General features: G+C 42.8%; 1 protein-coding gene across 2 annotated transcripts in view; it reads right to left on the bottom strand.

Annotated features, from left to right (window-relative positions):
• LOC125467691 (complement C4-like) overlaps positions 1-25977 on the bottom strand; it is a 101427-nt gene that overhangs the window by 31837 nt on the left and 43613 nt on the right. For both annotated transcript variants that reach the window (XM_048563854.2, XM_059639638.1), the window contains exons 19-29: positions 23010-23080; positions 21842-21981; positions 17885-18094; positions 15967-16018; positions 15169-15252; positions 13394-13597; positions 12185-12260; positions 10278-10434; positions 8539-8649; positions 5014-5182; positions 2229-2443 (exon numbers count right to left, since the gene is read on the bottom strand). In XM_048563854.2, coding sequence (XP_048419811.2) covers positions 2229-2443; positions 5014-5182; positions 8539-8649; positions 10278-10434; positions 12185-12260; positions 13394-13597; positions 15169-15252; positions 15967-16018; positions 17885-18094; positions 21842-21981; positions 23010-23080 — 1489 coding nt within the window. The remainder of the gene's footprint in view (positions 1-2228; positions 2444-5013; positions 5183-8538; positions 8650-10277; positions 10435-12184; positions 12261-13393; positions 13598-15168; positions 15253-15966; positions 16019-17884; positions 18095-21841; positions 21982-23009; positions 23081-25977) is intronic.

The raw sequence follows: 25977 nt of genomic DNA, 5'->3' as shown, positions 1-25977 counted from the left end.
AAAAAACCCACTCATTTACCCCAGCATGCTGTAGGGAAGGAAATCTGCTGATCTTGTCTGACCCAGCCTATGTTTGACTTCAGACCCACAGTAATGTGGTACACTCGTCACTCTCTCAGATAGCCCAGCAAGTCAACCAGGTTGAGGGCTTGTAGAAATGGAGAACAAATACTGGCATTGCCTGTGATACTCATGATGCGTGAACAAATAAATCAAACTTTCCAAGTGCTTCCAAATGTATTAATGTTCACAGAATGATGGGCTCTTTGGAAAAATTCAAAGTAAATTCAAAGCCATTCAGGATCAATTTTAACCGACTCCTGTGGGTATGACGAAAGAGACTAAAATGACAAGACTTAGAAAACTAATGCACTGGACTTGAACTGGACTGATTTCCAGCAGGTTAAAATTACATGGTGAGTCTGCAATCTCTTTGTCCTTTAGAGAGCAAAATACACATGTGAAAAATAAACTTCAGAAAGTGGCAGAAAAGGGCAGTGAGAGAGAGGGACACTTCAGAATATATGAGCAGTCAACACTAGATGTTACAAACGTGACATGAAAGCTCTGTAACTGAAAGTGCATGGCATTCCTAACAAAGTAACTGATTTGATAGCACACACATTGCAGTATCACAGCCATTACAGATACTTAATTGCAGGATGACAAAGGTTGTTTTCTAAATGTTGAGGGTATATGACATTCAAGAAAAATAAGAAGTTAGGCAAAGGGGGAGGGGTAGCAATGTTAGTCAAAGATGGCAGTGTTGCAATTTCTGGAGATGAACTCTACCCAGGAGATGAGGATGTAAAATCAGTTTGCGTGCACATGAGGAATAATAGGGGAAAATCAAATCACTAGTTGAAACGACCTACAAGACCCTGAACAGTAACAAGATACACAAGAATTAGATACTTGTGATAAAGGGATGACAATACATACAGCTGATTGTTGTCTGCATATAAACTGAAAAATCATAACAGTAATAGAAATCTCAATTAGGACCTAATGGAGAGCTTTCAAGATTTTTCAAGTTTCTTAGAATAGTACATTCCAGAACTGTCCAGTGAGCTGGATACACTACACTTGCTGGATATGGTATTGTGGAATGTGATAGTGGTAATTATTATCTCCAGAATAAATGTGCTGCAGGGGTGGCACAGTACCTCACAGCGCCAGGGACCCGGGTTCAATTCCACACTTGGGTGACTGTCTGTATGGATCTTGCACATTTTCCCCATGTCTGCTTGGGTTCCCTCTGGGTGCTCCAGTTTCTTCCCACAGTCCATAAGTGTGCAGGTTAGGTGGGTTGGCCATGCTATTTTATCCATAGTGTCCAGGCATGTGGAGGTTTAGGGCATTAGTCAAGGGAAATGGAAGTTCATATTGTAGGGTGGGAGGGGCAGTAGATCTGGAGGGTGCTGTTTGGAGGATTGGTATGGACTTGATGGGCCAAATGGTCTGCTTCCACACTGTTGGGAATCTCAGGAGCAGCAACCATAACATTATGGAATTTTACATCTAGTTTGGAAGGGAGAAGAGTGGGTCTGAGACCAATGGGTTAAACTGAGATGAAGGCTACTCGGTGAATGTGAAATTGGAGCTAGCTGAAGTGAACTGGGTGATAAAGGCTGAGAGATCAATCAGGAGAGAAGAAGTGGCAGACAAATAAAAGGAATATTTCAGACAAATTCGAAAAGAGGACCCATTTTCCATGACGAGTTAATGCATACGAGGAAAGCATTTGAAGTGGTATAGCCAAAACAAACTGCCTGCCATGTAAAAAGAAACACTTGCATTGCTGTAACTGCTTTCCAGGTCAGAACATTTCAAGGTACTTCAGAGTCTGTGAGGTGCTTGAGAATCATATTCCGCTGCTCTACTTCAAATATAGTGCCATTGGACCTTCACTTGAGGGGAGACAGGGTTCAATTAGGCTGGTGTGAATAAAGGCACACCCAGCTGTGCAGTGCTCCCTCAGTGCTGCACTGGGGTGTCTCTACTCTTGTACTCAGGTCTGTGAAGTGGACTCGCACAAGCTCTGAATCAGATGCCAGACAGCGAACCGCTTGGAGAGCGGCTGGTGCCAAAACTCTATCCGAATATAGCCCAAATCAAATCTGATCTGTCACGATGTCTGTAAAAGGTGTGAGGTGCATGCTGCTACAAAGAGAACGCACTTACTATTTCTTTTCCTGAATGTTACCACGTATCTGCAGAAGATATACCTGTGTGGAGCGGAATCCGCCACCGTAGTTCCTTTGTTCCGTTAGCCATTTTGCAATGGTACCCGCGTAGTGGAGGTCTTCCATAAGTAAGGCCTGAAGCAACGCGTATGAAGTGGCCTCGACTGTTATAGCGGAGGCTCGGGGGACCCTGCCCAGTTGGCTTTCTTTGATGTGTAACAATTTTTCATCGGCTCTCCAGTGACGTGTCCCATTTTCTATTTTTGCATTTCAAAACACAAACAGGTCAGAATTACTACCTGCAAATCAGATGGCAGGTTAGCTCACAGAATCTTTACAGTGTCGAAGCCGGATATTTGGGCCTTTTGAGTCCTCACCAACCCTTCGAACAGCATCTCCGCCAGACCCAACCACCTACCCTATCCCCAGTACCCTGCATTTCCCACGGCTAATCCATTTAGCCTACACTGTGGACAAGTTAGTACGGCCAACCTCTAACCTGCACAGCTTTGGACCGTGGGAGGAAGCCTGGAGGAAACTCACGCAGACACGGGGAGAATGTGCAGACTCCATACAGACAGTCACCAGAGGCTGGAATTGAACCTCAGTCCATGGCTGTGAGGCAGCACTGCTAACCACTGAGCCATCATACAATAGAGAAGGACAGTAATAATGGGTCAACATTGCTGGCTACACTATTCCAAATTGGATATAACTGGGATTTAAAATTGGACTGGAAATAGTTTGCTAGAGGGAATGCGTTAGGATGGGTGTGGCATCTTGTACTATTGCTTAACGCTGATGGTGGAAAAAAGTTCTTCAAAATGCATCTGAGGAGCAAGTTTAACCTTTATTTAGAAAGGCAGAGATGAATCAAGGACAGTTAGCTGGATTTGTTAATAAAAGGCCTCATGAAACTAATAGAAACTTTTTAGAGGCATCATTAGGGAGGAATGATGCCAACAGCCTATTCGCTGCACCCTGAGCGGATTTTTCAAGGTCCTTTACATCAGATTCATTAGAAAAGTTAAAATCCACTGGATCCAAGAACAATGGACAGTGAAATTAGATTAGTGGCTAGAAGCAAAGTGTTCTTGCTGAATGATGTCTTGAATGTTCTTGTGAATAGATAGCTGCTTCCACTAGAGTCTCAGGAGGTTCAGTCCTGTGTCCCATACTTATTGCTGTGTGCGTTAATGATTTAGGTGTAAGTGACTGAAATGCTTCATCTGTTGGTCATACTGAGGAGGAAATATATATCAAGTGTGACAGTCAGGATTCAATCTGGACCAGCATGACACAATTTCTTTGAGGAATGAAACAAAAGAGCAAAAGGGAATACTGAGAGGTGTTGAGAAGCTGATATACCTTGAAGTGCATGTCTTCAGGTCCTGAAGGTAAGAGGGCAGGTGTATGAGATATTTCAGAAAGTTTACAGGATCTTACTAAGAAGGGATGAACAGCAAAGTACCTAGAAGGGGGAAACGTTGCTCATTTTCTGCTTGGGATCTGTACAGCCATCTGGACTCAATGTCAAGTTCAACAATTTTAGGGCATTAGGCACCTTCTCCCACGCCCTTATCCCAACCCCTGCACACCAGGCCTTGTTATCACATGGTGTGATATTACATGCCACCCACTGTTAGCCACTATTGCCCACTAATTGCTATTCATTCCCCAAGGCTGATCATTATCCACTGCTCTGTCTGTCCAACTATTCAGTCTCTATGGGCTCTGTTTCCACCTATCATTCACTCTTTAGCCCCTCATGCAACGCCCACGCCCCCACCACCACCCTATCATCTGCATAAAAACTAAAAACTTTTCCTAGCTTCCATGAGTTCTGAGGAAGGGTCGCTGGACCCGAAATGCCAACGCTGATCTCTCTCCGCAAATGCTGCCAGATCTGCTGAGCTTTTCCACCAATTTCTGTTTTTGTTACTGATTTGCACAAGCTTTTCTTTCGGTTCTTATTCGGGCATGAGGATATACTTGTGGTGTGTTCCCTCCCCTCTACGGGTGTGGAAAGTGACTTAATTGAGGTGTTTAATATAGAAGGTAAAATCACCATAGTCCTGAAGGACATTAGGTTTCTCTCTCACTCGGGAGAGATGATTGGGGGTGATTTAACCTGAGGGTCACAACACCTCAGGTGGGAGGAGGATGTTGAGAAGGAGAGTTCTTCATGGTAACTTCTCAGGCACCTCAGTAGAATAGGAAAGAAGGAGTCACGCCTAATAGGATGAGGATGGAAACCGGGGACATAGATTCAAAGCATTTTGTAGGATGATTCGAGCAGGAATTGGGAAAAATATTTTCTGCTCTGACGGTGCTGGGCCTCTGGAACTCCCTGCCTGAAATGGTGAGAAAGGTTGATAACCTGAGCCGTCTGAAAAACACATGAATATGTTCTTACAATGGCACAATCTCTAAGGCTACATCTGAAAGGCTGCAAAGTTGTGTTTAGTTTGTGAGGCCTTCTTCAGCTTCCTTTCATGTGTCAAATTGCTAGTATTTTAGACAAAGATGTTAACATCTGACTGGATATGGAATTTGAGAAAAGCTATGTGCTGTGATATAAAAGTTTGTTGACCGTTTAGATAGAAACTGTTTTGTGGGAATGGACAAAGCCAGAGCGAATCCATGCATCTGCATATACTTTACCATCCTATGCATTCTTTGTGATCCAATCATCTCAATAATATTATTTACGACATACTTTTGCACAGGACTAAAACGCAACATTCAATGTGACTTAAAGAACAAAATGCTCCTCATTCAATATTTCCCATCAGCTCCGACCCCAGGAATGATTTTAACTGTTTACCTTTATCATAAATGTCAATTTCTTTCAGTTTGGCATTTGCCAAAAATGCCTCCGAACTCTCAGGGTCCACCAAGGCAAGAGCATATGCGGTGATGGCCAGTACATAGGGTCGCTTAATATTGGCAAGTTCATTTGAAAGGTACTTAAAAGCCCTTTTAATGCTGTTCACCTGAAAGTACAAGACATTAAGATAGAATTGTGAAGAAATAGATAGTCATAAACATTTTTCACCATGAGAATGCTTTCTCTTGGCAGAGACTTTGTGTTCACATACAGTATCCTGTAAAGTACGCTTAAAGTGGATGCTTCCTTTGTCTCTCGGATTCCATAATGCTGCCTGCCAGCACCTTCCATTCTGCAATCAGCTCATAAGAGGTACATTAGTTACTCTGGGGAAATGGCACAGTGGATCTGAAAATTATAGGGTCAGAAGTGTACAGTACAGAAACAGAACATTTGGTACAACTCTTCCATGCCGACCAGATACTCTAAACTCATCTAGTCCTATTTGCCAGCATTTGGCCCATATCCCCCTAAACCCTTCCTGTTCGTGTACCCAGCCAGATGCCTTTTAAATGTTGTAATTGTACCAGCCTCCACCACTTCCTCTGGCAGCTCATTCCATGCACACACCACCCTCTGTGTGCAAATGTTGCCCCTTGGGTCCCTTTTAAATCTTTCCCCTCTCACCTTAAAGCCACGCCCTCTAGCTTTTGACTCCCCTACCCTGGGGAAAAAGGCCTTGACTATTCACCCTACCCATGCCCCTCATGATTTTATAAACTTCTATAAGGACACCCCTCAGCCTCCGAAGCTCCAGGGAAAATGAATCCCAAACTGTTCAGCCTCTCCCTATAGCTCAAACCCTCCAACCCTGGCAACATCCTGGTAAATCTTTTCTGAATCCTTCCAAGTTTCACAAAGTCTTTCTGACATTGTGGAAACCTGAATTGAATGCAGTATTCTAAAAGTGGCTAATCCACTGTTCTCTACAGTTGAAACACGACCTCCCAACTCCTGTACTCAATACACAGACCAATGAATGCAAACACACCAAACGCCTTTGCTACCCTGTCAAGGAACTATGAACCTGCAGCCCAGGTTCTCTTTGTTTGGTATCACTCACTAGGACCTTACCATTTATTAAGCGTATAAGTCCTGGCCTGACATGCCTTTCCAAAACTGCAGCACCTCAAATTTATCTAAATTAAACTCTGTCTGCAAAGCATCTCTCAGCATTCCCTATGCCACTCTCCTGAGGTGAGACAACTGTATATATGAATTTGAGAGAAGTAGAGAAGGCTGTGGAGAGAATATTTTGCTGAGAGCTTAGAGAGAGAGAGACAGAGAGACAGACAGACAAAGAAATATCCTTGGGCAACTGTCATTTTCATGTGTATGTTGGGGCATGAGAAGCATTCTCAAAAAGCAAAGAAAGGCTAACTGGAGAGCATTGCAAGATGCCATTCTGTAAACAAGTGAGTTGTGTGATAACAAGGTGTGGAGCTGGATGAACACAACAGGCCGAGCAGCATCAGAGGAGCAGGAAGGCTAACTTTTTGGGTCTTCGACCCTTCTTCAGAATAAAAAAATCTATTGTTGCGTGGATTCAGTCATTTACGTCGACACTGCAAGGGCTGCCGAAGATTGGCCAAGTGTGACAAAAGGCTCGCACACTATACAACTGATTACAGCGTTTGGAGAATGAGCAGTTAAGGTGAAAATGTGGGAAATGTATCCCAGGCCTTATTTTTCATAATTCATTCACAGGACACAAATGTTACTGACTAGGCCAGCATTTCTTGCCCAGAGGACAGTTAAAGGCCAACCACACTGCTGTGGGTCTAGAAGCCTGGCCAGGTGAGGACAGCAGTTTCCTTCCCTAAAGGGCATTAGTGAACCAGATGGGTTTCTCACCAATAATTGAGAACAAATTCATGGGCATTATGGGACTTGTAATTCAGATTTTTGTTGAATTCAAGCTCCACCAACTACCACAGCAGGATTTGAACCCAGGTACACAGATCATTACCTGGGTCCTCTGGGTTAATAGACCAGCAATAATACCAGTCGGCCACTGCCTCCCCTTTTTGCAGCTATTACTTAGGAAGAGAAGGATGACAATTGTTAAATAGGATGTGTTTTATGAACCTTCATGCTTTCTTTAAGGGGTTTAGACTTTAATATTTATTCATCCAAAGGACGTGAGCATCATAGACTAGGATGCCATTTATTGTCCATCCCCAAAGGCCTTTGGGAAGTTGGTGGTGAGCCGTCTTCTTGAACCACCTCTGTCCATCGAATGTAGGTACAGCCACAGTGCCATTAGAAAGGGAGTTCAGGACACTGAAGGAACACTGGCATAGTCCCAAGTCTTCTTGATGGGAGAGCTGAGGGGTTTGAAACATGCTGCTGAAGGAACCTTACAAAGTTATTGCAGAGCATCTAACAGATGGCACACACTGTGATGTGTGTGTGCTGCTGCAGAAGGGAGTGAATATTGAAAGCGATGGTTAGGTGCTAATTAAGCAGCTGATTCTTCATGGAGAGTGTCAAGAAGTGAACACATCATAGGTAAGTGTGAATATTCCATCACATTCTTGACTTTATGTCTTGTAGGTGGCTCAGTGGTTAGCACTGCTGCCTCACAGTGCCAGGGACCCGGGTTTGATTCCAGCCTCAGGTCTGTGTGGAGTTTGTGCGTTCTCCCTGTGCCTGTGTGGGTTTCCTCCGGGTGCTCTGGTTTCTTCCCACAGCCCAAAGATGTGTATGTTTGGTGAATTGGCCATGCTAAAGTGCCCCATAGTGTCTAGGGTGGGGAATGGAAGGACAGGGTAGGGGGTGGGTCTGGATGGCATGCTCTTTGGCAGGTCACTGTGGATTTGATGGGCTGAATGGCCTGCTTCCACACTGTAGGGATTCTATGATTCTAGGTGTTGGAAAGGCTCTGGGCAGTGAGGAGATGAGTTACTAATTGCCTCAGACCTGCTCCTGTAACTGAGGTGACTGCTGCAGTCCAATGGTAAGATCCAGGATGTTGAGAGTGAGGGATTCAATTATAGTAGTGTCACTGGAAGCCAAGAGAAAATCGTTGGAGTCATTTTACTGTACAGAAATCACAGGTACATAGCTGCCTACAATATTTAACTATTTATGAGTTTGGTGATGTATAGAATACAGTATACTTTAGCAAGTAACTGACAAGAATGTTGTTTAGTAAAATAATAGCAGTATTCGCTTTCTGAAAACTTTAGAACTAAAGTGCAATAATTTTTGTAAATATTGAGATGGTCCATTGGAATAATTTGTAGCTGTGAAGTCAATGTCCTGAAGGGAAATTTGGAGACAGCTTAGAACGGGAAGCAGAACCACTACCTCCCATGTTGTGTCACAATCAGAGTAGAAATTAAGCTGGGACATCCCTCCTCCCCACATTTTATCTGCAATTGACCTCCATTTACATCATTGCAGCAAAGGCAGAAGTGAAAAATGGTTAAGTGAAAGATATGGGTAAATGAGTCTTACCACTTCCTGCACTTTTTCAGGCTCCAATGTAAAGGACGGCAAAGAGTGTTGCAATGCTATGGTAACAAAAGCCGTCAAGGAAATTTTGTTTTCTACTCCGCCAATTCCACCCTGAAACAGACAAATCAGAATAGAGTGCAGTTTAGATGAACGATGAAGCCCACTTCCCTGATTGTTAATACTTTATCATAATGTGTTAGGACATACATTCACAATTCCCCACATTGGTCTCCGAGTGTTCTCCCAGGAGGAAAGATTGAATAAATCTATTACAGAGTATGCATGAAGCTATGTTCAGCTGTTACAAATGGGAGGTGGTCACATTGAAACATAGGTATTGTTTCAAGGCCTTGTGGTCAGACAGAACAAGACCTAGTCTTCATAATTTCCAGGATACGGGTCGGACATTTGGATCACAGCACTGTGAACTTACTGAATTTTCAATTCCAGAGAGCAGTGGCTGCTCAGCCGAGAAGTGCTTCAAAAACTGAGATTTTAGAATTTGGTGGAATAAACATTTCTAGGGCTGGCTCAGGGAAGGAGAGTTCCGGTCAAAGATGAGCCATGATCTTAATAACTAGTTGAGGTGGCTGAAAGGAATGATAAAACCTACCCCTGGCAAGTTTGTTCTGTGTCCAGTGTTGCATATTGTTTCAGACCAAGCCTGGCTATATGTTCTGAGTGCTTAATAATAATTCACTGAATGTGTTACCATATAATAGTTGGAGCTAAGCAGGTATGGATACTGATGAGGGAATTGCTCCCAGCAGCACAACAATTTTCTAGGACAAAAATTGCCATGGAATTCAGTCTGGAAAGGCTTGACAACAATTGTTACTCATTTGAGTTTGGTTATCTGAATAAAGCACTGCGTATTGTTGAATGAATCACAATGAATATGTGAGTGAACTTTTAAGAGTCCTGCTCATCATCATTCGTCACTGCTTCATGACCTGAGGGTATGACAAATGCTAAATTCATCTTACCTCAGATCACTTGTAGCATGATAGCTTACTCTAAGCAGTTGCTCTGTTGTAACCTAATAATTTATACCTGGCCTAGACACTTATGTGCCTATAAATATAAAGTTTGCATATAATAGCAAGCTACAGTAAATGTTTGTTGAATTCTTCAATACCTGGCTATCAAACCTCAGTCCCTTGTTGTAATGGATGTCATTGCTGCATCAGGTAAAACATTTTACTGGAGGTAAACTCACACACTAACAGAGGAGTCAGGAGACAGGGCAGAGTTGGGAATCAATAGGCTTGGTGGAGAATTGACGTAGCTATGACAACCTGGATTTTTTTTTTTGCGAATAACCAGTAACTGTGACCATAGCAGCTATCACATTACAGAGATAATGGGAACTGCAGATGCTGGAGAATTCCAAGATAATAAAATGTGAGGCTGGAGAAGGGTCTAGGCCCGAAACGTCAGCTTTTGTGCTCCTGAGATGCTGCTTGGCCTGCTGTGTTCATCCAGCCTCACATTTTATTAGCTATCACATTACTCCTGGATTAATGGACTTGAAATCTCACGGGAACTGAGTGCCAGGTAGAAAGCAACTCAGACTATCTATCTGGAAGGTGAAGGGATTGAGCTCTGACACTATCCTGATCGATTTACAGCCCCCAGACGTTTTAATCCTCTGCTGAAATTGATGGAGACTGACAGCGAGGTGGAAAAAGCAGATAAAGGCGATGGCAGATGTAAATCAATGTAAAAGTTCACATAACCTGCATTTCTCTGTGTATCACCGGATGGGGATCAATAAAATATCCGGTTGATCTCTGATCTTTAATTAAATACAAGGCAGATTGTTGAATGTGCTCATCATTGACCTGAATCTGAGTCCGAGCAATCGAGAGTATCTTAACTACAAAAGCTGTTAGCCTGAAATGAGAGACATTAAAAAGAAACAGAAAGATCATTCAGAATGTGTTCAAAACTGCATTTGTTTAATTATTCTGTTGCAAGTAAGGCCAAAACCAGAACCTTAAAAATTCCTCTCTGTGATGACACCGTGCCTTTAAGAGACATGTGCTGGTTTGTTTCTCTTGCAGAGGTGGTGCAAAAATGTCTCCTTCAGACAGGGAGTTGGAGCTGTGAGATCTACCCTGGGCATTTTTTACAAAAGAATCATGAGTGGGCTAGGTCAGGCTCACACAAACCCAAAAGGAGTTTGGGATAACGAAGTGTGGAGCTGGATGAACACAGCAGCATCACAGCAGGCCAAGCAGCATCTCAGGAGCACAAAAGCTGACGTTTTGGGCCTAGACCCTTCAGAAAATCCTTTTCTGATGAAGGGTTTAGGCCCGAAACATCAGCTTTTGTGCTCCTGAGATGCTGCTTGGCCTGCTGTGTTCATCCAGCCCCACACTGTGTTATCTCGGATTCTCCAGCATCCGCAGTTCCCATTATCCCAAAAGGATTTTGGTTTTGTTTTCAGTTAGTGGGTTTTGCTGGCTACTGGAGCTGAAAGCTTGAATTCACTGCTGCTGCTGTGAAGTCTTTGACAGAGAGACTTTGTTGTAAAAAAATCGAGAGGGCAGACTACTTCTTATGGTTTTTATTGTACTGGTCTGGAGACAGACTAACAACAATGTTGCTGTATTGCTTTTGTCAAGGATGTATTTATGGGATGCTGCCTGTATGGGAACCATTGATGGTTAGTGGTTAAATATTACATTATCTTTTTAAGTGTTTCAATCAAGAAAAGTTATGCTAATTCTTCAGTATTTGAACTGAGAGTTGTATTGAGAGTTACAGACTCAGCACCAGAAGTATTTGAAGACATCGTAAGATGTGGTTTTGAGCTCTCCTAACCTACAGGGTTACAGGTCAAGTGCTGAAATTGGGGATTTGGCTGGATGGTTCTTACATTGTCGGAACAGACGAGATGTATTGAGTTTGTTTCTTTATATGCCACAAATCTCTCTATGTTTCTGTCCCTTATGGGAAAATTTGGGAACACTTTCAGAACCATTTGCCAGGGGCTACTGCACCCACTTAATCCCTGGTTGAATACGTTTAAATACAACTTTTTTTCAAATTGATGTTGTCATTAGTACAATAATTCAAAGCCTGATGTGAAATGATGTGCAAACCTATGGAAGAGGAGGTGATGGCCTCGTGGTGCTAGCTCTAGACTATTAATCTGGAGACCCAGGTAATATTATGGGAATGTCGGTTCAAATCCCACCATGGCAGATGGTGGAATCGGAATTCAATAATAAAAGTAAATCTGGGATTAAGAGTCAAATGATAACCATGAAACTGTTCTGACCGTCAGAAAAATCCTTTTGGTTCATTGATGACCTTTAGGGAAGGATATCTGCCATCCTCACCTAGCCTGGTCTCCAAGTGACTCCAGATCCACAGCAATCAATGACTACCCTTGTGATGGACAATAAAGACTGGTCTAGCCAGCAAGGACTGCATCCCATGAATGAATTTTTAAAAGATCACTCGAAATCTATGATCACCTACTTCAATTTCAATCCCAATTCATAGATTATGAAATTTGTTTTGGGACAGAACAAGTCTCGATCAATCAAGTTAATTAATACTGAATTTCAGACACTGAGTGAAATTAACAATTCCATTTGTTTAGTGAAATGAACGGGAAACATGTCAAACCCACCATGTACTGCTGGGGCGGTTTAGCCATGCTCCGTAGGAACCATCTTTCTTTTTGAACTCCAGTATTCTATTGTACCCTAGAAATAAAATGTCAGATTTAACACACACTCCAAACTAATAATGGCATCAAGCTTTTCCTTTTTCTATTTTAAGCAGGCTCTTAGGAACCTATGCATTAAAGGACAGTTATTTAGAATTAACTTAATTGCTGTAAAATATGAAGGTAGATTGGCGCCTGATGTCTGCACTGACTTTGCCACCATCATGCTGAAAATATAACAGCAACCCCTTGAACCTGATGTGCTATTACTTACAAGGACAGCTGATCTGAATCTCAACTTCTATGCCAGCAACCCTTAATGCTCCCAAGCAGCCAAAGAACATCTTTGGGCCTTAAGCTGAAAGTTCTCAGTTCCAAAGAATTGTAGATTTTCACTTGGATTTGTTGAATGGTGTTTTTATTTACTCATTCAGGCTTGAAATTTAATGCATCAGGCCTAATACTATACTCAGAAGCCCAAATCTAATTGAGTATAGGAGTATGGAAGTCATGCTGAGGACGTACAGGGCATTAGTGAGGCCTCTTCTGGGGTACTGTGTCCAGTTCTGGTCACCCAGTGACAGAGAGGATATTTTTAAGCTGGAAAGAGTTCAGAATAGATATACCAGAATATTGCTTGGAGTGGAGGGTTTGAGTTATAAGGAAAGGCTGGGACCTTTTTCGCTGGAGCATAGGAGGTTGAAGAGCAACCTTCCAGAGGTTTGTAAAGTCATGAGGGGCGTATATGGGGTCAACAGCAGGTGTCTCTTCCCTAGGATGGGGTTTTCAAGACTAGGGCATACATTTTTAAGGTGAGAGGAGAGAGTTTTAAAAAAGATATGACAGGCAAATATTTTGACAGAGAGGGTTGTTCGTGTACAGAATGAGCATCCTGAGGAAGTGGTGGATGTTGTAACATTTAAAAGACATGTGCATCAGTACAGGAATAGGAAATGTTCAGAGGGATATGGGCCAGGAGCAGGCAGTTGGGAATAGTTTAGTTTGGGATTATGTTTGGCATGGACTGGTTGGACTGGAATGTCTGTTTCTTTACTGTATGACACTATGAATCTATAAATATGAGTGCTTACTCTAGCTAAAATATAAATATAACTATTGTGGTTAAATATCCAAAATGTGCCTTTTGGACATGAGTAGTGTAGGCTCTACCTGCTTCAATATGATGAATGGCTTCATCTTTCCTTTCAGCTTTCAGGTTGAGCCACTGCTCACTTTTATCTAGATACCTAACAGCAAACACAGTCGGTGACATATACATTGATGTTTGCTCAGCGCATCCCTTGGGCTGTCGAATCAGCAGGTCGATTCCCTCTGGTGTTAAACAGTTCTCGACTGTTTCCCCCATCATTTCACCTAAGAGAAAGAATCAGAATGGAATCAGAAAGAAGCATGGTTAATCGCTGAGGGCCAGAGATCTTTCTAAAGACACCATTGAGGACAAGCAGGCTATCTGATTTAAACAGTGGTGGTTCCTGAATTCGCTCTCAGTCGCAGTCATGTGCACCACCTACAAAATGTGTGGCTGTAATTCCCAAAGGCTCCACTTTTGAAAGCATCTCTCAGACCTTTGAAGTCCACAGCTTATAAAGACAAGGGGATCCTATGCATAAGAACAGCACTGTTGGCAAGCTTCCCTCCAAGTCACACTACAGCATATCCATGAAATGTATCAGTGCTCTTTCACTGTCGCTGGGTCAAAGTCCTAAGGAGCTCCTTCTTTAAACCTCTCTGGTTATTCTACACATTGACCACACAGCAGTTCCTGAAAGTGGTTCACCGTCATATTTCGAAAGGCAACTTTTTTCTTTTCAACAGCTCAGAATCAGGCACCTCAGTCTATGCTGGCGAGGTTTCCTAAACTGAACTAGCCATATCCCTCAAAACCTTTCCTATTCATGTACCTGTCCAAATGCCTTCTAAATGCTGTAATTGTATCCACCTCTGCCACTTTCTCTGGCACTTCATTCCATGTACATACCATCCCTTTTTTAAATCTTACCCCCTCAAATTAAACCTAAGCCCTTGAGCTTTAAACACCCCTGCCCTGGGGAAAAGACTTTGGCTATCGCACCCTATCCACACCCCTTATGATTTTATAAACCTCAATAAGGTCACCCTCAGCATCCTACTCTATGGGGGAAAAAAATTCCCAGCCTACCCAACCTCTCCGCATAGCTCAAACCTTCCATTCTCAGTAACATCCTTGTAAATCTCTTTTGCACCCAAATTATACATAGGCAATAAACATTGGCCTTCCTAATGATCTCTATGTGCCAGGGATCTGCAAGTGTTGAAAAATAGCGACAATTGTAGATCTTATCACCTGGAGGCACCACATAGAAGTGTTGCAGTTTTGAGTGGTTTTCAGCAGGATATAAAACACATAATGTTTTCCAAACACGATATACCATTCTTTTCCTCCCCCGCATCTGCGTCATGTTTTTGCTTTCAGCTGAAGTATAATTATTCTTCTATTAGCATCTACTCTGGCCCCACACTTTCTTTTTTCTCCACAACCATTACCACCCCCATTTGCTCTGTAACTCCTGTGAGCTTTAAACTCCCTCATCTGCTGACCTGTCCCTCACCTTCTCTTTCACTCCACTTGTTCCTGCCCGTCTCTTACACCAGCGCAAACCCTTTGCTTTTTAACTGCCCTTCAGTTCTGAGCAAGAGTCATAATTGGGCTCACAATATTAACTCTGTATCTCTCCACACAGATGCTGCCAGGCCAATTGAGTTTGTCTAGCACTGTCTGGTTTTAGTTACCAGCTGACATGTTTTGGGAATGTACTAACTACAATTGGGAAGGATGCTTCTGGAAAGTTGATGTGATCTTCATTGGTGGTAACATGAAAACCTCACCTGATGATAACCAATTTGCAGAATTCCCTCTTCAAAAGGAAAAAAAAAGTGTTGTTTACCTCTTGCACGAATGTAAAGGTAGGAGTTGGTGTCTGGAACCATGTTAGAAGGTATATCTTCAAAAATCTCATAGGCACTCCTCCCTAATGATAATGAAGAAGATAAACAATTTCAGAAAGGCAGTCATAATGCAGCTTAGAGGATGTGATTTCCTTTCCTTGAGGTGAGGTTCCAGATGAGGGCCTGAAGGTCTACAGCAGCCCCCACCCATGATTTCCTGCCACAAGGGTTGGCGGCTCAGCGGCGTTGCCGGAGCCAGTGGACACTGCAGGAATTGCATCCCAAGGAAAGGATTCTGTTGAGGAACAACACCATCCCAACGAGGTAAGTGACAGCTCAAGGCTCTTGGCAGGGGGAGGAGGCAGCAGCTTTGCTGCCAGGGTGATGGGGCAGTGTCAATGGGTTAAATGAGATTCCATGGGCCAAAGCATGTTCTGACAGTACGCTCCCTCTGAAATCACTGCAAAGCTGCTAGTGCTTACCTGACAGTCTTCCCCTGTGGAACATGGACACTCACAATTAGTGGCAGAACTTGCCACTGAAGTTGCTCACAGGGAAGATGTCTGGCAGCTGGGATCAAGCCAGGGATATAACAGCTTTGTATCCTCCTCCTGAGCACCCAGGGCAGTCATTTGGCAGCCCATTCCAAGAATATTGGCAACATTCATTCAACCTGATGAACACCTCATTGACTCTTAAATGGCAACTTTAACACACTGGATGTGCCATTAGCCAGGGAGGTGCATTTCTGTTCGACTGTGGAGTAAAGTGATTTGTTGCATATGCCCAACGCTCACCGTGTGGATTTACTGGAATGCTTCTTTCTTCTGTTTTCATCACCCCTTCTCCCTAAATCAGCATAAGAATGGGCGCAAGTGAGTGGTATAGAATTGTTGGTGCAACATAACATAGACCTTGCTAACCTCTAGTGTTGCAACCTTGTCAAAAGTGACTTGAAATGCAAAGGCTTCTTGTGCTAACTGGTCAACAGTGGCTTCCAGTCCAGCAAAGCCTCAATTTTAACGCTCTCATAATTCTTCTTAAATCTCTTCACAGCCTCGCACTTATCTTTATTTCTGTATTCCGCACCCCCCCTTCCATTCCTATGAGCACCCAGTGGCACACCCCATCTGTAAAATAATCTCAGCCTTTCGCCAATGCTGGCCTCTTGTATGTCCCTGATCTTGACTGCTCCATCACTGACTGAAGCTCTCCGCTTTAGAGGTTTCTTTGGAAATTTCTTTGCATTGTTACCTCTTGCCTTGAGATGTTCCTTCCGACTCCTAAGTGACAAAGAATTCAGTCACCTGTGCTGGTGTACCCTTATGAGGGTCAGTGTCAAAGGTAGGCTTTTCACCTCCTTATGAGGAACTGCCAGAGCACTTTGAATGTGGTTGTTGACCTGAGGGTCACCACACCTCAGGAAAAGGGGCAAAAATGAGGAAGGGAGTCCTCCAAGGTAACCTCACTAATGTGGGAATTAAACACTTGCTACTGATATCAACTGCACTGCTATGGCAATGGTGCTGTATAAAGTCGGGTTATTGGGTGTTTCTTTCACATCTGTTGTGATTATTCATTCTTTCAGCATTTTTGCAGTGTGTCATCTTATTTATCAGTTATGCGGCAAATCTTAATACTTCATGGTGAAAATACAGTGTGAATTATATGTTGCATACTTGAAAGGGTTGCATGTTAGATAAACCAATTTTGTTGCTGATCGCTTTGCAATGGGCCAAAGAAATCTCATTCTTGCATCAGCACCTCAAGACACCGGTGTTCAGATGTCACTATGAATTAAATTTAAGTGAGCATAATTATTTAAGGCTGTGTAGGGGCTGATGGGTTGCTGGTGAGTTAGAGTGTAACTGAAATGTTCACATGTTTAGATTTCCAATCGATTCTTCAGTGAAGATGGCACTGTTAGTCTGTAAGAATGACTGGGATTATGGTATTGATGGTTCCAAAACACTCCCATAGAACATGTTCGTAAATAAAAATCAGAAAGTACTCTTGGAACTCAACAATTCAGGCAGAATCGGACAGGCCACAAATGTAAACATTTCAGTTCAAGCAGCTTGCGTAATGACACTTTCCAGTTTCTTTCAGATTCTCATATCTATGTTGATTTTGGGACAAGGAATACAAGTAAAGACTTTGCGTGGAAGGTGACCTTTATGACCTCAGGGCACTCCATTGTTTATCACAGCCTAATGGTATTTTGAACTGCAGGCACAGGTTTGAGGCGGGAAAAGTGGCAGCCAGCCCGTGCAGTGCGACCTCAAATGTTCACCAATACGTCAGCCCCTCCACCTCAGCTGATGATGCATTACACTGTGTATAGCTGTAATGTAACTTTTTCTTCGTTCCTCTATTCTGTAACTAAGAATTGAACCTAAGTAACTGTACCTAAGATGGCACTATAAACAGTGACCCACAAACGTTTCACTGGGCTAATTTGAGTACATGTGACAATAAAGCTAATTCAGTTCAATTCAATTCAGCAGCATATTCTGCACCAGAACCTGCAATTACACAGTAACAAGTGAGGGTTAAAACACTGTGGGGATACCGTGGTGGAACATTAACTCTGTTTCTCTCTCCACAGATGCTGCCAGGCCTGCCAAGTTCCTCCAGCATTCTCTGAGTTCCTTTTGGAGTTCCACACGACATTGCTTTCATTATTAAAAAAAAAAATGAGCGATTGCTGCTCACCACCACTCTGAGGTTCTTTGTAATAGCATCACTTATAAATCCAGAGTTGCTGTAAGCCACCACAGAAATTGGAATGGTGCCGATGGCTAGTGGGACGACAGAGAAGTAGATAGAGTAGGCGGAATTTGCTCCAACGATTACAGTTCTTGCATTTTTCTCGCCTGTAGCAGGACTGCAAAGGGAATCCACACGCTTCATGTATATCTTGATCTGTTTGCAACATAGATGTCGCAGGGTTAATGTCAACAAAGCGAAACAAGAACTGACCATGCATGCTCTGAATAAAGATATCCACTTGCCATGTTTTCAAAGAGACTGAAAGCCAATTGCTCACTGTGCCAACTGGGATTGGTAAAAGGTGAGGTTGTCACCGTAGTCTGACCCAAGCTGTGGAGCAACACTTTTGAGAGGAGTTGTGGCTGAACTGAGGCTCAGCGTGCCTCAGGTGAAGGGAGGGCGTGGGAAGGAAAGCCCTTTGTGATAACCTCAGCTGGTGCAACAATTGAACCCCAACCCTGTATTACAAAGTAGCTGCTGAACCAACTCAGCTGACCAACCAGGCCATCATCCTTCCAATGTCTGCTATTTCAGACTGAGGAATGCTAGACCCCCGTGGTGCTGTCTGCAGGTTAAAGCCTTTTGAGTCCACATTTCACAAGCTACTCCAGGCCACCACTATTGGAAAGCATGAGTTACCCTTTTAAGTCAGTGTTTCCAACCGATTGGCTATATGTTCTTAAATTTGCAATCTGTCTCTCCTGCTGCTTTGTCACTTTGTTACACTTCGAAACCTGGTCTAGGCATTTTGCTGGTGCCTTTTATGTAGCCTTGGGGATGTCAGAAAGCACTTCACAGCCAAGGGAGCACTTTTAAGATGCAGTCACTGTTTTAACGTGGGCAACACTGCCAGCAATTTGATTTTAGACAACATGATGATGACCTGCTAATCTGCTTCAGTGAGGTCGCCTTTAAAATGTCCCAACCTGCGACACCAACTATGAGTTCCCCTCCAAGCACACACCATTCAGGCTGGCAATGGTTTCACCATTCCTCGCTGGAGTCAAAATCCTGGAATTCCCTTCCTAACAGCATTGTCAATGCACCTACATCGCTGGGAATGCAACAACTCTAGAAGATGGCTCATTCCCACCTTCTCCAGCACAAACAGGGACTTACCATGTGCCCACACCCCAAAGGCAAAAAAAAACTGTACTTCGGATACTGGGAAGAACACTCGCATCCTTCGGGGAATAGCTCCATTGGACTTTAATGCATTCTGCCCAGTTGCCCTTTAAGTGAAATCCTCCCCCATTCTGCACCAACCCTACCCCCGGATACATCAGTTTATTTAATACTGCAGCATTTCTGACATCAAATCTTGTTCAGAGACATTTGCTGGCCTTGCGAGCCTCCACTGTTTTCCAGTGAAGCAATGCCTCAATTTTAAAAAAAAGTCTTATCTTTGTTTCCCAATCCCTTTGTACCTTGAGCTCAATCGATCTATATAATCTTTGTTAGCCTCACTCTTTGTTGGGCTCTGGAGCAGACTCAGTGTTAGCCTCTCCACTATCAGTGTCACCAGCTCTCTACAGCCTAAGCTCAGCCAACCTAACTTCTTTAAGACATTTGTTAAAGACAACGTTTTCTGACTAGGTTCTTGGTCATCTACCCTAAATGTTCCGTAATCGGTACAGTGTTGGATCTTGCTTTAAGCAAATGCAGCAAGTTCAAGTATAAAACATTTTTAACAGAAGCAAAGAATTGCTGAAGAAAGTCAAATTAATGGTCACAAAGTTAACGGAGGGACACAAAGTATCACTGGGCTCAAATTATTAACTCCCTTTTCTCCCTGCAGATGTTACCCAACCTGATGAGTTTCCCTAACACCCTCTTTTTGATTCAGATTTCCAGCGTTAACTGTTCTTTGACTTAAGCGTACAAGTTAACTTTTTTGATTTCTACATCCAGTTCATGACCTAGTGATTGCCCGTTAATATATAAGTGAATATTTAATATTGGCATGAGAAATTTCATTTTGGTAAGTCATCTGCCCCTTTAAAAATGTAGCTATCATACTCAGCAGACTTTTAAGGAGATTTCTCATAGATTTCTGTCAGAACATAGGACATTTGATCCTCGAGCCTGCTACATCATTCATTAAGATCATGAGTGATTTGGTTGTGGTCTCAGCTCCACTTTCCTATTTGACCCCAATAACCTCTTGTCAATCAAAAATCTCGGGATTAATCTAAAAAGTCCATCCAACTCGGATTTGAATACATTTAACAACCATCCTCCATTAGAGAACAAAATTTCAATTGCTAGCTGAAATGACTCCACAGAGGCCGGTATCCCATTAGCAAATCATTATTTATTTACACGTGGAGAATCCTTGACACCAATCTAGCTTCCTCAGAGCCAACTGTCGGAAAAAATGGAGTTTCTGACACTCCTGCTTATGCCTGTCAGCCAGGGCTCCCTGATTTGGGCCAGGTTAACAGTCCCAGTCGGGGAACTCATATTCTATGAGGTCTATCTGGCTGACCTCGTTACAACCACTACGCTAAGCACTCTAAAGCAGAAAGATAAAACTCCTCATCTTTGTCTGGAAACATTTTATTCGTTATTTTGCTCCTTAATGTTCTAGAAGAGGAAACAGGAAACATCCTCCTGGTATCCACTCCATCCAATTCCCTTAGGATCTTATATGTTTCAGTAAGATCAGGTCTTGTTCTTCTAAACTACATTGAGACAGGTCCGAGCTGTCAAACCTTTCTCATAAGACAAGCCGTTCAGCCTATGATGACAAAGTGTGAAGCTGGATGAACACAGCAGGCCAAGCAGCATCTTAGGAGCACAAAAGCTGACGTTTCGGGCCTAGACCCTTCATCAGAGAGGAGGATGGGGAGAGGGTTCTGAAATAAATACGGAGAGAGGGGGAGGCGGACCAAAGATCTCAAAATCTCCCCTCACCCCACTGCATCCCAAAACCAGCCCAGTCCGTCCCCGCCTCCCTAACCTGTTCTTCCTCTCACCTATACCCTCCTCCCACCTCAAGCCGCACCTCCATTTCTGACCTACTAACCTCATCCTGCCCCCTTGATCTGTCTGTCCTCCCCGGACTGACCTATCTCCTCCCTACCTCCCCACCCATACCCTCCTCTCCACCTATCTTCTCCTCTATCCATCTTCAGTCCACCTCCCCCTCTCTCCCTACGTATTTCAGAACCCTCTTCCCCTCCCTCATTTCTGATGAAGGGTCTGGGCCCAAAACATCAGCTTTTGTGCTCCTAAGATGCTGCTTGGCCTACTGTGTTCATCCAGCTCCACACTTTGTTATCTTAACCATTTCTTTGTCTTTTATTACCAGTTTCCTAGATTAACTCTCTTTTGATGAATGATGCCAATGTTCGTTATATGATTCCTTGTTAAGTATTTATAGTAGCTCTGTCTGTCTTTTTTATATTACTTGCTAGCTTTCTCTAAATCTGCTTTCTGTCCCTTTCTCATTTATTTTTAGTAATCCTTTGCTGGTTTTTAAAGAGTATCAACACCTCTGATCCTCACAGGCTTTTTACAGTGTTTCTTTAAATTTTATGTTCTCAATTTTGTTATTTTATGCTTCTCAAAGGCTGTTCTTTTCTCACTCTGATAAATCCTGCTAAGAGTTTTTAATTATCTCTTCAAAAGCCTACCACTCCCCTACCTTTTAACTTACTTTCCTCATTATTTTAGCCATCTCTGCCTTCATATCTATATTGATGCCTGTGTATAGTTTGTCGTGAGAGTCATGTGTGGGATTCCCAAACATCATTTGCTTTATCTATGAATGAGCAGGGCTCAGGGAAGCTGTTTAGAGTTTGTCAGTACAATTGAACAGAGCAGTCTTACATCCATTACATCTATGTCTTCGTGACTATCATATTTATGGGAATAATAACAGTTTTCCAGTCTTACCTCGACATCCTCAGGAAGGTAGTTGTACAATATTGCTCTGACTTCCAATTGTTCATTTCTTTTGACCGAATATGGTAGCCTCAAATGTATAAAAAATGGCCGGAAGACCTTCATTTTCTTAGGCTCCGCAATACAAAAACCTGGAAGTTAACAAATGAATGTCAAAATGTATGTGCTGATGTTTGGCGATCGTTGTGAATGCCACTTCTGTTATGCATACACTGGTGGAAGGAATGTTCTTGCTCATTGGTTAGTGATGTTTCATCATGGGCTGTTTTTCAGTGCTAGTTTACCAAATACCATCTTACATCAGGATCAAAACAAGGGAGAAGCACTTTACATTGGTGGAAATCGCTGTTTTAGAAATAATCTCTTGCTGAAACTCATTAAAATTTTCAACTTGCACCACCTGACGTGTCCTACAATGCATTGAGCTAAAATTCTAAACATTTTCCTTATATTTGCCCCAATATTGGACTCTTTTACAGTCCATACGTCTGCACAATTGATGTTGACTTGCATTCAAACTTATGAAAACTTCAGCCCTCTCTGAAGTGGAAAATTAGTGACAACAAACTGCCAATCCCTTTTACATTGCCGAAAATTAATATGGGTATCTATGTTTCACGTTTTCCTCCTCAAGACAAATACTACAATTGGTAGCAATCTCATACATGCAATGTGCATCCAACTTATAGAATCATAGAATCCATAGCATGTAGAAGCAGACCATTCGGTCCATCGAGTTCAAATCAACCTTCCAAGCAGCGTCCCACCCTGTTCTTGTAACCCTTCCTTTCCCATGGCTACCTCACCTCGCCCACACATCCCTGGTCACAATGGGCAATCCACCCTAACTTGTGCATCTTTGGGCTGTGGGAGGAAACTTTTACACCCAGATGAAACCCACGCAGACACAGTGAGAATATGCAAACTCCACACAGTCGCCTGTGGGTGGATTTGAACCTGAGTCCCTGCTGCTGTGAGGCAGCAGTGCTAACCCACTGAGCCAACTGATTCATTAATAAATTATTTGCAATGGAATTTAAAACCTCGCCGTAGACCAGACAGGGATGAGTTGAGCAGAGTTCAACATTCAACATTGAGCACATTAATTCAACACTGACACCATTTGACAGGAGTACATCAGAGCAGCAATATTCTCTACCTTTGTTCTTAAACATGCCGACTGCCTGAATTTCCCATGTTGTTATGGAATCTGGAAGGTGAAGCATAAACCTGGAAATACATGAGAATATGCATGAGTATCTGAATGGCTGTATACGGGATTGCAAATGATGCTGCACAAGTGTAGATTGTCACTGCTGGAGGTTAAAACTCATAATTGCTGTGCAGTATTGAGCTGAATTTCATCAGCAATTCTTTTGAATTTAAGATTGAACAGGGTCTCTCTCTCTCCCTCTCCCCCGAAGAGGAAGGTGGAAATGAACTGACCTTTAGCAGTGGATGATAGCTATTCCCTGAATTTACAGCTGGAGCAGGCATCAGTTATGTGGACACTCTTAGGGTTTTTTTAAGCAATGACATAGTTCTGGGACAGATGGGACCTGATCCCACACTTTCTGGCCCAGAGGGAAGACATGGCCACTGCATCACAATGGGCCTCCTGTGGGAACTCGTACAATGATAATAATGACAAATTGCAGCAAATCTTTTAGAATGAGCTGCCACAGACTAGAACTTGTGAAAAGTTAGTCAACCCTTCAAAGCCTGAGTCAGTACTGGTGACCTGAATGACAAGGAGTCCAAATCCAAAGAGATGTTGGCATACAAGAATTGCTAAAAGCTACCATGATACATAGCGTAGACAGGAAGAGACTTCTGTCCTTGTTGGAGGGATCAGTTTCATGGGGGCATAGATTTAAATTAAAGGGCAAATGTATTCGAGGAAAAACAGATTAGCTGTCTGTTATTCATCCAGAGCATGGTAAGCATCTGGAACTCACAGCCTGTAAGAGTGGTTGAGGCAGAAAACCTCAATGTTTAAGAAGTATCTAGAGATGCACTTGCAATGCCAAGGTATATAACACTGCAGGCTGATTGCGATTAGAATAGTTAGGCAGTTATTTTTGATTGCTGCAGATGCAATGGGCAGAATGGCATTTTTCTGTGATCTAGGCCCCAAGGCTCTGTACATTGCTGGGGGTTCAGGAGGGGCTGAGGAAGAACATGTGAAACTGAAATGGAATCTAGGAGGCAGCCTCAAACTGAAAGCCTTAGAAAGGGAAAAGTTCAAGAGTATATTGTGTTTTTTCCCCATTTCCCCACCCAACAGCAGTGATATTAAAAGTTCCAGACCTGAATATCAGTGATGAGAAATGGGGGAGCTTTAAAGGTATATGTGATCTACCATTGAGGAAGGTGCAGGGGCAGGAATGGTGGCCAATGGTTCAGGTCAAGGCAGTGAGAAATAGTTGTCATGGACAAAGTGACCTTGGACAGCATGAATGTGCATGAATTGAAGAATCCTGTCTATTAATTTATTTTAAATTATTTGTTGGGAGTAGCTGACAAAATATTTCATATCGACATATACATTCATATATTGTATTCCATCATGTAAATTGAAATGTGAATGGACAGAAATAAGTTATACTATGATTAAATATTAATTCCTTTGATGATTAAGCTACAATTAAACTACTCGACCAATCAGCTTTGGAGCAATGGCACAAAATACAGCAACTGAAGTGATTAGAAACTTGCAACAAACCAGATAAAATTTGCAAGAAATGTATATTTCTGTAGGTTTACAGAGAACGTAAAGCACAGAAACACATCATTTGTCTACACCATTGTTCATGCTCTGTGGAATCCTCTTCCCAATGTTCTTTAGCTAACTGGGTGATCACAAATTCTTTGGACCTTTCACCTCCACTTGTTTACCCTCTCCCTGAGTTCTGTGCCCATAGGCATATGTGACCCACCATATCATGATATCCTTTGTGGCTGGAGCAAAGAGGTTGGTCCTGAATCCAACCTAACCAGAACGGTGATGGAACCATCTATTGTGACATGTGTTTGTTCCACTGCCGCCAATTGGATTGCCTTGTATCGACACCACTACCACCCCCATGCTATCGTCTCACCTTAATCATGTTTTCAATGTACTTACCCATGCATGTTACAGTGCCAAACTCTGAATTGTGGTGGCGGAGGCTTCAAATTTCTTTCTAAAGCTAAACAAGAATCTCTTGTTTTTGATCAGCTTGCAAGTTGATACTCACCGTTTTTGGCTGCATTATGAACCACTTTCCTTGACTACATCCAGACCATCATTATTTTTCTTTCTTTTTCTCATTGTCGACTTGGAACTGTTAGTTGACATTAGGAATTGAACTTTGAAAAGTAGCTTTTTTTTTCAGAAAAGAGAGAGAACAAAAAACAGGTGCTTGTTTTTTGGCTGCTGGCCTGGAAAGATAGTGCAGGCTTATTACTGCTCTAAGAACATTGTACATGACTTAGCACCGAGATGTGGTGATGGCCAGGGAACTCTTGTTGGATGCTGAATTGGCCAATTGAGAGAGTTAGATTAGATTCCCTACAGTGTGGAAACAGGCCCTTTGGCCCAACAAGTCCACACCGACCTTGAAGCATCCCACCCAGACCCACCCCCCTGTAACCCACACACCCCTGAACACTACAGGCAATTTAGCAAGGCCAATCCACCTAGCCTGCACATCTTTGGACTGGCCAGTGCTGGACAGCTGATCAATCACACAGAATATTGAAAAAGGAAGAGAAAACAAAGTCTGAACTTGTTTTCGACTGGGCTTTGAACAGGAGGTAATGTTGTGACGTAAGCTGCTAGACTACTTCCTTTACTTTGTTCCCTCGAGTTACTCTCCAGATATTGACTTGTTGAAAGTCCTGAGAAAAGAATCTCAGCATATAAGAAATCAGGAAATGTCTCCAAACATCTGCGGATGCTGTTTGCATTAGCTGGTGACTTCGGAATTCAAGCAAGATACAATCCTACAAGCCTGCAGCACATCCCATCGTGTTTCATGAAGGCTTGGCAACCATCATTGAAATGCTTATCAAACTGGGAACTTATAATTCCTTTATTTGCAAAATATTATCTCTTAACTGCGTCTGCCTGTGAATTGGGGTGA

Source organism: Stegostoma tigrinum, chromosome 34, assembly GCF_030684315.1.
Source record: "Stegostoma tigrinum isolate sSteTig4 chromosome 34, sSteTig4.hap1, whole genome shotgun sequence".
Taxonomy (NCBI): Eukaryota; Metazoa; Chordata; class Chondrichthyes; order Orectolobiformes; family Stegostomatidae; genus Stegostoma; species Stegostoma tigrinum.
This window is presented reverse-complemented; position numbering and strand designations above follow the sequence as displayed.